Source organism: Bos grunniens, chromosome 13, assembly GCF_055505025.1.
Source record: "Bos grunniens cultivar Pamir isolate PY7600 chromosome 13, Bosgru_T2T1.0, whole genome shotgun sequence".
Lineage (NCBI taxonomy): Eukaryota > Metazoa > Chordata > Mammalia > Artiodactyla > Bovidae > Bos > Bos grunniens.
Window position 1 is genome coordinate 10,911,122 of NC_141177.1, and position 12,131 is coordinate 10,923,252.

The following is a 12,131-nucleotide window of genomic DNA, read 5'->3' on the forward strand; positions in this document are numbered from 1 at the left end:
AAGAATGTGTGGTTTTATCTGAAGCAATATTTTCAAACAGCTTAAGAACACATCTTTGGTCATGATGAAATTCACTCGGGAAATTCACTGAGGGGAAAAAAATGCATCATATTTTCCTGTTTCTTTTTTTTTTTTTTTTTTAATAATTTTGGCCATGTGAGGCAACTAGAGGGATTTCAGTTTCCTGACCAAGGACTAAACCCTAGCCATAGCAGTGAAAGTGCCAAATCCTAACCACTAGACCACCAGGGATACTTTCCTGTTTCTTAATCTTTTCTAAGAGATGTTGAGAGATGGGCAGCAGTGGATGGCCAGGCTTTTGAGACTGTTTCAATCCTTATTTTGTCACTTTCTAGCACTGTATGACACAGGAAAATGGGCGACAGAACAAGTTATCTGAGTCCCAGTTATCCTCATCTGTAAAATGTGCAAAAACCACAGGAATATTAAATGTGCAAACATGTGCATGGCTGTTGCATAATGGAGGACAGCCATTATTAGCATTATTAGGCTTGATGTTGGAAGTTCGCAATTAACAGGTTTTTTTCATCCGCTGTCAGTTACTGAGCCTCTCCCACTAACAAGGAGATTTAGAATGTTTTACCCAGCGCCCATGGCATGCTTTAACAACCTTATCCAGTGACCTGTACATAGGTCAGGCCTTCCAAGATCTAGCAGTAGGTAGATTAAATATATATTTTCAGCAGCCTATCTAGCTAGGTGATTATAGCTAAGGTATTGGGGAGTGGGAGGGTCCTGTTTTGGTTCTGGTGACAACTTCACATAAAGGTTGGGCCAGGACCAACTTTAGCTCATTCTATTGAGGAAAGCCATCTTTTCCCATACAGCGCTGATAGGTGCTCCGAGAGCTGCAGACGGGAGCTTGGGTGCGGTGAGGAGACATACAGCGAACTCCGAACTCCGCAGAACCACTCCTCCTGATGGAGGGAGTGGCAGCTGAAGGGAAGCCCACACCTTCTCAGCCTGTCATGAGTCATACAAATAGACAAGATACCTAAAAATCACCTACTTAGGTGACCTGCCTAAACCTTTTCGCAAAATTTAGTATGCATGTGCGTCTCTCTGTCGAAATGGTCTACAGTTCTCCCCAGATTCTCAAAGGAGTCCATGGCTGGAACAAAACAAAACAAAACAAAAACAGAGATTCGGTGAAATAGTCCGAATGGAGAAACTGAGGCCCAGAGATAAAAAAGTGAGTTGCCTCAAGTCAAACAACAGGGGTATAGTAAAGGCATTTCAGTTCCGATTCCGGTGTCACGTTCACGGTTCTGACCGTGTCGAATACCTCCTTGATTTCTCTGCAGCCCTGGAAGATCCTTGGGAGGCGAGGGCTCTCGTCGGAGCTCTGGAGATGTCGCAGCAAGTCCAATTCGGGCGTAGAGGGGGCTCTCGCCAATCGCTCAGACGGGGTCCACTGCCGTGAAGATTCCCCCCATCATGGCCTCACCCGGAGGAATCCCGCAGCCTTGTCAATTCCAGGCACCAAACACCAGGAGACCCGCAGAAGTGGAGGCGGCTGGCCGGTGAAGCACGCCCACTCGCTCACCTGACCAAGCTGAAGAAGCGGGCAAGCCCCAAAATCCCATCCCCAGCGAACCCTTCGCGGAGGGAGGAGTCAGGGAAGAGAATAACAGGAAATGACGTCAGGCGCACGTGTTTCACGAGGGGCTGGCGCCAGGCTTTTGAGACGCGCGGCCACGACCTCGCGCCTGCGCAGCCGCTGCCCTCCCCCGTCGCCGATTCCCCGAGATGGGAGGAGAATGAGAAGGGGGCGGGGCGCGTGCCTGGGTGACGCAGGCGCAGTGCGACTTCGGAGGCGCTGGTCGTCCCTCCGCGGATTTGGATCCGGGTCAGTCAGGCGCCGCGATCCGGGAAAGACGTTCTAAACTGACCGGACTGGCTTCCCGGAGCGCCCCTGCTGCGAGAAGGTGAGTACCCTGACGTGACGCGGACGCGCCGCGTCACCGCGTCTGGGCCTCCCGGCCCGGCCTGGCCACGGGCGGCTTCCTCTGGCCCTCCCGCCGCACGTCGAGCCGCGTCGCCCGCCGACGCTGGCCGCCTGGGCCGGGCCGTCCGGGCCGGGCCTGCGCCTCTCCGCGCCCCCTCGGCCACTGCGGCCTGGCCCTGCCAGAGGCTCTTCTCTCTCGCCCCTTCCCGCCTCCGCGGCCCCCGCGCCGTGCCTCCGCCCTCTCCCGCCGGTCCATAGCTTCCCCTTTTCGCCCTCCTCGGCCGCCCTTTGCCCCTTCCCGCCCTTTCTCGCTGGTTCCCGAGCCCCAGTCTCGTTGGCTGCCTCTTCGGCTCTGTTCCCGCCTCCTTCTGGATCCCTCACCCCTTTGGCCCGACGCAGGCCTCTCATCTTGGCCGGGGGAGTATCCTCAAGGGGAAACTTTGCAGCGGGAGAGCCCGGGCGGGTTCGGGCGCCAGACAGATCCCCACTTTCCGAACCGCCGCCCCCCCCGGCCCTGACCTTTCCCCACCCCATCTTGTTTAACCTCGACCGACCCAGTTTCTGGGTGAAAAGAATTAACTTTGTGCTCTAGCAAAGCACAAAGCTCTTTTACACCGAGGGTGTAGAAGTTGAGTGGGTAGAGAGAGACATGAACGTGTTTTGTTTCGGGGGCCGATTGTTGCAACTTCGTCTTGTTCGCGTCTTCCAGAGTTGCTGGACAGGATTTTCTTTTCCCGGACTCCATGCTTCCTGCTGGGCTGGGAAATTTTCTAAAAGCTTTATTTAACATTGTGATGACACGCTTACGCGCGGATCCTTTATTGATCGTTCTCAGGTCTTTTCAGGGTCCGGGAAATTTGGACCTAGGCTTGTGGTTGTTAGGTGGGCTTGGTTAAAATTGCAAGATATAAATAATATTGTGAGACTTACTCTTCGTTTGAAGTCAGAGAAAAGTCAGGAATTTGCCCTTTTGATGGATGAACTTAGAAGAATTTTGTGTTTTTGTTTTGTTTTGGTTTTTTGAAAGGTTAAGGGAAACTCCGAATCCCCGTGTGATTTGACTTAAAGTAACTTTAAAAGTTTGACCTTTGCGGGGATTGTTCAATTTCAAGAAGATAGTGCAGTAAAAATCGGCAAGAACGCCTCCCATAAACTTAATGAAGATAAATCAAGTGTAAGATCCCCGGAGTTGGTTGTGCAGCTCTTGATTTGAGTGAATGGGAAGAGGGAGGAGCATGGTAAAGCCTTTTAAAGTTACAGACACGCTACTGTTTAGCTGTTAAGGTCATACCTGAGATTCACCTTTGCTCTGGGTTAATTTAACTGAGGGAAAAGACGAGTAATCAAAATGCTCGAAGTCTGAAAATAGTTTAAATGGAACTTCATTCCTAGAGTTTTAGTCGGTAGCCAGTCTTATTCTGGCCTGTTTTGGTTTGTAAATGATGGCTCTTTTAGTGTGCCAGTAAGAATGTTAGTGGAGTTTGTATTAACATCTGGAGGTCACTTACAGTATATAAATTAGCCCTGTATAATTAAAAGTTCCATATCTGAGTGCAAAACATCTTAGCACAGTGTTAGGGCAGGAGTGGGGTTCATAGTCCTGAGTTCACACCTACATGCCTGAGCATCCGTACTAGTGCTAAAAGCACAGCGTAGGGAGTCTGTCAGTATTTGCGGAAGGAATGGATTCCTGCCTGTAGAATTCAGCAGTGCATGTGTAGATGTGATGTGTGCTGATTTCTAGAGAGGCCCGGAGAGGGATTGTGTGGGGTCCAGAGGAGTGGGGAGACTGGCTCATATGATGTTCCTCTGTGAGGGCCAGCGTTTGGTCATAAAGTAATTGAGGAAAACTAATAAAAACTTTATTTTAGTTCTGCCAGCAGGAGGAATTTGTTTACAGCCTACAGACAGCACCGTTTTAGATGCTGTGGAGCTTCAAAAATAAGAGAATATCTGGTCTTTGGCCATCCCTCTCCCCAGGTATAAATATATATATATAGAGAGAAGACGTTATTGTGTATCTGGGAGAGGATCCTCCTCTAAATCTAGAACTGAATTAGTAGCCAGTGAAATACGGAATTGATACTGTTTCCTCACAGTGATGTACTGGTTAAATAAACCAGCAAAAATATCTGTGGGGAGTGTATTTCAATATTTTAAGAAGTTGAGGTGAAAACTAGATAAATTCTTTTGAGACTGTTTTCAGTGTTCTCAGAGAAGTCTGCCTAAAATACCTTCTACACATAAATAAAACAAATAGTCTTGATTCCTTGCTTCCTAATTCTGTCTCTGGTACTGCGTGGTTACATTAACAAACATATTATGACACTCTGACCTTTAGAATATTAGAGGTCTCACAATAACATCAAACCCACCCCTGAGAAATGAGCAGATATAAAATCAAAGAGGCTCCAAGGATCCAGGCACTATTCACTGGGAGAGTGCCCAGGGCGGGGTGGGGGTGGGGGGGATGGGGTAGCAGGTTAGAAATAGAGAAGGTGAAGTGAATGCTTAAAAAATTCCTCATTTTCTTATTTTTTTGTTTTACTTTTTTCTTTCTGATTTCCAGTAATATGTTTATAGAAACCATTTTCATTCTGGATTTGGTATCAGGAAATTTTTTACCCTAAAAGTAAAAAAAATGGAGAGATTAGAGTCAATGAATTGATTAACTTCTCTATTGTATCTCTTGTTGTTTTGGTTGGTCTGGGCCCCCCCCGCCGCCCCTCCCCCCCACCTTTTTAGTTTAAATATAAAACTCAGGGTGGGGGAAATGGAGAACTTTGGTTAATCAAGCTAGTTGATTAGGTAGAGATCATTTAAAGGCATATCTGTAGAACAATTTTAGTTTTTTTCCTTTATTTCCTGTCTCTTCAGCTACCTTTAAGATTTTGAGTTACAAGTGTAGTTCATCTATTTTTGTGAGAGAGCATTAGAAGCTAAAGAAAGCAAAGGTATCAACCTTATAGATAGTGTGTGGAGTAGTCAGTATCATTGAAACAAGTTTGTAATCCTGCCTTGACAGTGGTAACAACTTGATATCTATCTGTATGATTATTAGGATGAGTATAAATACTCATATCTGCGTCAGGATTGCTTTAGAGAAATGCTGTCATGTGTCATGTAGTTATTCTTACCTGAAATGTTTAGAGTTAGATGAGACAAATACTCAGTAGTGGGTTTTTTTGTTGTTCAAAAATTTTTGTTGAAGTATATATAGTTGATTTATAATATTGTATTAGTTTCAAATACACAGGAAAGTGAATGTTTGCATATACATATATACACTTTTTAAGTAGCATTTTAAAGGTCAGAATCTTGTAGACTAAGCTTTTCCCTTTTATTTCCAATGCAATGATCATCTTTTCTGTAGGTTTCTAGACTTCTACAACTGGAAGGATTTCCCTTCCTGTTAAAAGTATACAGAAACACAGATTTTAGGTAATGTGATCTAATTTCCAAAACTGTGAAACAAGATGTTGTCTTCAAGTATTTGGACAGTTTAAATACCATCATAATAAACACATGTTTTCTGTATCATTTCATTTGTCTCCTCTTAAGAAATAAAACCTGCAGTTTCCTAATCATTGAAACTTCCTTTTAGAAATAGAAGTTTGCACTCTATCCCACTAAGAAGCAATGGTAGTATCAGGAATACAGATTTTAACCTGTTTTCACTTTGCTCATTTAATTTTTCTTTTCTTTTTTTTTTAGTATTAACGGGAACATCCATAATAGTGTAAAAACTTTCACAATGAAATCGGAAGCCAAGGATGGAGAGGAGGAGAGTCTACAAACTGCTTTCAAGAAACTAAGAGTGGATGCATCAGGGTAATTAAATATGAAGTATATTATTGGGGAATTGTTTACTAGATTTAAGTAGACATTTCCTCAGGGGAGCTCTTTCTCTTCTAAAGTTTCTTTTTATTTGTAGGAAGTATAAATGTTAATAGTGTGATATTTTACCAAATTCTGTATAACATTGTTATAAAAGAAACTCTTCTGTTAAATTTTGAGAAGTAGCTGCTCATTTGTATTCCAAGGTTGGGAATTATCCTTAACTTTAGTAGAGTACGGCTTTCCCTGCCCCCTGCCTCTTTTTAATCACACATTAGCAGTCAGTGTCCCATCAGAGAGTTCCTCCTACACCTCTAGGGAATCACAGTATTTTTCACTGAAAGTGAGTTGGTTCAATAGGAATCTCTGCAGACATTGTCAATTTCATGGGCTCTGATCGCTGAGCCTATCACTATGGAAACCTCTATTCATTAGGGTTCTGTCACTGAGATCAATAGTCTTGGACCCTTTGGTCAAACTAATTAGAGCACCTGCAGACCAGCTGCTGTCTGAATGTTAATATTTTCACCCTTTGCAAAATGTTCTATGCAGGACTCTTTTCATCCCCATTCTTTGCCCCAGGCCAGAAGATATCTTAAATTTTAATGGATATAACAATATTTCATTTCATGAACGGAAACCCAACTCAGCAAGGAGCAGTAATGACTGTTAAAATTTATTACTTATTTTACTATGCCCTCAATACTGAAGTACTCTGTACATATCATCTAATCCTCACTACCAACTTAGAAGATAGACAGTACAGAGTATACTGTATAGTTTACAGAGGAGCTACAGATGAATTGTCTTATAAAAGGTCACATTGGTAAGACGTGGTAGAGCCAGAATTTGAACCCAGATAATTTTTCTCCAGAACCTCTGCTCTTAACCATTTTTGTGAAGACAACATGAAGAAACACATTCAGTGCCTGGCGCATAGTAAAATTAAATAGATGTTAGTTGTTACAGCTGCCTGCCTATTGCTAATCCTGTTTTTGACCTACCAAATGAGAAAATTTATACTCATAGATTTGCACAGCAGCTGTTACAGGTGCTGACATTGTTTCCATGATACAGCAAGTAAGTAGCTTCTAGTGATTTTGCCAATATGATCATCTTGCCATTAGAATTGATTAGTACTTGCTATTTTGGGAAGCAGAAACAAAGCAGAGAAACACATAGTTCCAGACTCTAGTCATAGTGTAATTTTCTGTGATTTCTGGTATAGACTATGCAAATCTATGCAATTTTTTAATCAGGAAAATACTTACAAATGCACAGGTATATGTAAATCCCTTAGTGTATAAATTTACTTAACTCTTGATACACAGACTTCTTTCCTGGTATTTTCATTGGAACATAAAATTAAGCTATTTCTGTGCCCCTAAAAATTACTTGGAACATAAAATCTTTTAAAATACTCTGTACAGTTTACGGTCCGATACTGTGTATTTGTAGCCTGCAGTCTACTGTGTGTGAAATTATAAAGAGGAGGAGCAGTGGAGAGCATTTCAGAAAACCAAGTAAGAGTGCAAGGGGTGAGTCATTACTGTGACTAGGCAGAATAAGACTTGTGTAGTGTGTCATGCAGTTCTAGTTGGTTGTTTGGAATTGTTGCTGATTTACAAATGGAACATGTGAGGTAGTGACTCATAGGCTAACCAAGCCTTGCCAAGGAATTCAGCATGATCCTGTTGAACAGGTTTTGGTTCCTAATGGTATTTGTCTTATCAGGATAGAGTCTATATATTTAATTGCAAAACAATATAGTTCTTTTTTTCAGACTATATATATATATGTTTAGCATAATACATGCTTATTTATAAATCATAAAATGGATAAAAAAGTAAAAGTCACACCTTACCATTACCACTGTTAGTATCTAAATCATCTGTAATATCACTGTTTTTACACGGTTGAAATCATAATATATGTACAGGTATTCATCCATGCTGTTTTCCCTTAATATTATAAGCATTCTCCCATGTCATTAAAGTTCTTTGTACTCTTAATTTTTAATAAATTCCTAATATCCCATTGTGTACCAGACACCACTAATTTTATATAGTATAGTATTTTCTGTTATTAGACATTTAGTTATTGCCAGCTTTTAAATTATGTTTCAGTGAGTGAGCATCTTGTTACTTAGTAGACTGTCTCTTTCTATAGGATACTACAGTGCTGCAGCATGTGTAGTAGGAGCCCTGTGTGTGTGTGTATATTGAAAAGGTCCAGAAGAATTTGATGTTAAATGTTAATGTTGATTTCTGGATTGTGAAATTAGAGTTGATTCTTTTCTCTTTTAAATTTTTTCATCTTCTTTACTGAGAACCCACGTTACTTGTGTAGTTTTAAACTGTAGAGATTTAACTGAATAATATTTCAGGTTTATTGGTTGTAAAAATCAGAATATTTTTGTATAAGTTGTATACTATTTGAAAAAGGATTCATTTAGATTGAGTCTCCCAGAGTTAGATTGAGTCTCCTAAAGTTTATCCTCCTGAACTTAGTCTCCACAGCTCTGGTTTGCCCACATAAAGTAAGCGGTCAGTGTCATTAGCATTCTCCCTGGACATACGGCCGATCTGCCCCAGATAAACAGTCTATTTATATCCCGCTGCTGGTTATACTTAAGAATCATTCTTTGGCTTACAGTTTTGCAACTGTGAGCTCTTAGGGATCCTCCAAATTTGGTTTTGAAGAACAGTTTACAGTGAAAGCTGAGCAATTCTTGAGAAAAGCAAACTGAAAAGGCAATAAAGGTATTAACACAAGTCGCATTTGGGTTGGTGAGAGCAGTGTGTTCTTCTTGCGTGGTTTTCTAAGCAGTAAACTCTGTTCTTGTCTTCAGGTCCATAGCATCTCTGTCTGTTGGAGAAGGCGCAAGTGTCAGAGCGTCAGTCAGAGCAGCAGTAGAGGATGCCAAGCCTAAGTCCGCATGTGCGTCTAAAGACAGTTGGCATGGGTAAGAACTTCTCACTGCACATGGTTTTTATCCCAGCACCTTAACGTGGTACTGGATTTTCTTTGCTGAAAATTCAGAAGAGAATGTCTTATGATACAGAACCCAAGATGCACCAATTAAAGAAGAGTCTTTCTTCTCATTGTGAATTTGCTGAGACTTGCTGTCTGGCCTGGTTCGTAGTCAGTTTTTATAAATGTTCTATGTGTGTTTGAGAAGAATGGCTCTCCTCTAATCATTTTTAGGTTTTATAAATGTCCATTAAAGTAAGCTTTTAAATGTCTTATTTATAGGATCTTTTTTCAAATAATTTTGTTGGTGTTGTTAGCTTGGCCTATTAATAATTGAGGGGCTTGTTGAAGTCTCCCCCAGTGGAGTACATTCGTTTATTTTCCCTGTAAGTTCTATGTCTTTGCTTTATCGTTTTGAAGCCGTTTTGTTTATAGCCTAGGTTCATGCCAGTTTAGAATGTTTTCTTCCTGATGAATTGAGACTTTTACTGTATTTAGTGACCTTCTTAATCCCCCATAATGGCTTTTGTCTTAAAGTCTGTTTTGTCTGGAGTTAAACTTACATTTATTTTGATTATTGATATATTTGGATTTGTTCTGCTCTTTTATGCTGTTTGTCCGGTTTTTTCATTTTTATTTCTTTTGTTCCCACCTTCCCTGTCCTCCCCATTTGAAAAATTGTTTGAAATGTGTTTGTTTTTCTCCATACCAGTTTTCCTTTCATTGGTTTGGAAATTACGTACTTTGTTTCTCTTAGCCCTCCTCCTCAGAACTGTTTTGCTCCAGTCCCCTCCCAATGGATGGCCTGGTACTTTAGTTCTGTCAATTATTTTTGTCTCACCAGTTCAGTTTTATTTACCCTACTTCATTGTATTTAATTAGAGAGTGTTGGTTTAGATTCATCTCATGTACCCTTCCTTTACTCTCACCATTGTGGCATCAGACCTTCCGTATAGGGTCACTTTCTTCCTAAAGAAGTCTGTTATTTAGTTAAAAAGGCGCAGTGGGGGTGTTTGCTCTCTGTTAGTTGTCCATATAGAATGTTTCTCTGAAAATGTCTTTATTTCATCCTTTTTCTTGAAAGTTATCCCTGCTTTAGTGAACCTGAAATCGTGGTCCTAGGTGGCAGTTGTTTTCTCTTAGCACTTGAAGGTATTGTCTTCTGGCTTCCATGTTGTTGTTGAAAAGCCTACTTTCAGACTTAATTTTTCTTCTTTTGGCAATAATCCATCTAGTCTCTAGCTGGTTTTAAGATGTTCCTGTTGTTTTTGGTTTTCTCCAATTAGTTGTCCTGCTTGTGTGCTTCTTGTGTTTGTATTCTCTTGCATCAGTTCAGAAAATTGCTCGGCCATTATCTCTTTCAAGTTTGCTTGGCAATTTTGAACTTTTTTCTCTTTGCACAATTCTTATTAAATATTTTTTATAAAAATTACATAATGTGCCTGATAATTCCCAGTATCTGAAAACTTGAGAGTGTCTAAATCTGTTGTTCAGCTGTTTGCAGTGATAGAAATGAATTCTAAATCTGTCATTCTGTTGAACGAGTGATTATTTGTAGCATTAGCTACCCCCCCCCCACCCCGCCCTGCCCCGTGGTGGTACTGAAACTGCCTTGTTCAGAGCATGGAGCCCAGCATTGAGGTTTTTCTAAGTTGTCTGTGCAGGGTGCTTCCCCAAACCACTGGTCAGAGGTTCCTAAGACAAGGGTTGGGACAGGGCAGACAGGTCTTCTGCACCAAATGTTTGGTCTGAGAAACGTGACTTAAAACTACCCTTCACCTCTCCTATAGTAAGGGGGTGTTGGAGTTTTTGAGATGCACAGGCTCGGGCAGCTTGACAATGGAGGTGGGCACACGTCTTTGTGGAGAACTTATTTCCACTCATTCACCAGAGAGGTGGCAATTTCCCAACCATCTTAAAAGATCTCTTTAGAAGAACACTGTATCCCAACATCCTCTTGTGTGTTTTTTCCTCTTAGGTCTACAAGGAAGTCTTCACGAGGAGCAGTGAGAACCCAGCGTCGCCGCCGTTCCAAGTCTCCTGTCCTTCATCCTCCAAAGTTCATACATTGCAGTACAATAGCTTCTTCCAGCAGCCAGCTCAAGCACAAAAGCCAGACTGACTCCCCTGATGGCAGCAGTGGGCTGGGAATTTCAACCCCTAAAGAGTTCAATGCAGGAGAATGCTCATCTTCTCTCGATACTAATCACACAGGGGCGGTTGCTGAGCCTTTGAGAACTTCGGTTCCAAGGCTCCCATCAGAGAGTAAGGAGGAAGATTCCTCTGATGCTCCCCAAGTCTCCCAAGCAAGTCTCCAGGCCAATGATCTCTCTGACTTTCAATCGGTTTCCAAGCTAAACCTGGGCAAGCCATGTGTATGCATAGGCAAGGAGTGCCAGTGTAAGAGGTGGCATGACATGGAGGTATATTCCTTTTCAGGCCTGCAGAATGTCCCCCCCTTGGCCCCAGAACGAAGATCCACACTTGAGGACTACTCTCAGTCGCTTCACACGAGAACTCTGTCTGGCTCTCCCCGTTCCTGTTCTGAGCAGGCTCGTGTCTACGTGGATGACGTGACCATTGAGGACCTGTCGGGCTACATGGAATATTACTTGTATATCCCCAAGAAAATGTCCCACATGGCAGAAATGATGTACACCTGAGAGCAAGAAGCTCCTTACTGTGCTTTAACCAATGAAGGGTTGTCAGAGAGTTAGTTAACAGCAGACCTTGCAGCTACTTTGTGTGAGAAGACATCTCCTTCTGCTCACTGTGCTTGCAATAAAAACTTTTCTTGGCATCTCAGTCAGTTAATCTTCGTTCTTTAAACTTTCTGAGTTCTTACATACCCACCAAGGTGAGCAGATCATTTAGAAATGTCCCTGGGGGTGAACAAACGGTCATTGTTTGACTGGTAGCAGCATGTTTATGGTGAAAGCCTTTGAAAAAACAGTGCATTTTTCAGATGTGTGTTAAGATTTGGGTGCCAAGGAAAATGAAATGTGGTTTTGTAACTGGACTGAACATTTGTCATGCTGTAATTGCCAGCCCAGCGGTATTAGAAGTTACATGACAGGTTTAAACCATCTCTGATTTACCTAAGATTTATTGTGTCTTTAAAGGTTTCCTATGTTATTGTTAAGCCAGAGATCTAAGGTTTAGATTCAATATAAATAAACTGGCTGGCCTGCCCTATATTGTTTGAGAGAATCATTAACCATCACCAAGCAAACCCCTGCTGGTGCTCTTCGCCCTGAGACACATCACATAAGGTTTCTTCCGTGAGAAGCAGCTTGGAGTGGGCTGCTGCTTTGCGGGAGAGGGGTGTGATGTTGGACACTGCCATGTATCT

The 12,131-nt window shown here is 42.1% G+C and overlaps 1 protein-coding gene across 2 annotated transcripts; it reads left to right on the forward strand.

Moving 5' to 3' along the window:
• The first annotated feature begins 1,868 nt into the window (after positions 1 to 1,868).
• On the forward strand, positions 1,869 to 11,584 carry OSER1 (oxidative stress responsive serine rich 1). 2 transcript variants are annotated; one of them, XM_086331704.1, is made up of 5 exons: positions 1,869 to 3,143; positions 3,841 to 3,949; positions 5,684 to 5,800; positions 8,658 to 8,771; positions 10,758 to 11,584. In XM_086331704.1, the coding sequence occupies exons 3-5, from the start codon at positions 5,724 to 5,726 to the stop codon at positions 11,440 to 11,442; spliced, it is 876 nt and encodes a 291-aa protein (XP_086187830.1). In that variant the 5' UTR covers positions 1,869 to 3,143; positions 3,841 to 3,949; positions 5,684 to 5,723; the 3' UTR covers positions 11,443 to 11,584. The 2 variants fall into 2 exon arrangements, with proteins under 2 accessions (XP_086187830.1, XP_086187829.1); XM_086331703.1 differs by lacking the exon at positions 3,841 to 3,949 and having other exon boundaries at positions 1,869 to 1,949.
• Positions 11,585 to 12,131: the final 547 nt, after the last annotated feature.

Bases quoted from the DNA above. Each gene is read 5' to 3' on its own strand.
- OSER1 (XM_086331704.1), top strand. From the start codon at position 5,724: ATGAAATCGGAAGCCAAGGATGGAGAGGAGGAGAGTCTACAAACTGCT. The intron at 5,801-8,657 runs GTAATTAAATAT...TCTTGTCTTCAG, and splicing joins CTAAGAGTGGATGCATCAGG to GTCCATAGCATCTCTGTCTG. The intron at 8,772-10,757 runs GTAAGAACTTCT...TTTTCCTCTTAG, and splicing joins TCTAAAGACAGTTGGCATGG to GTCTACAAGGAAGTCTTCAC.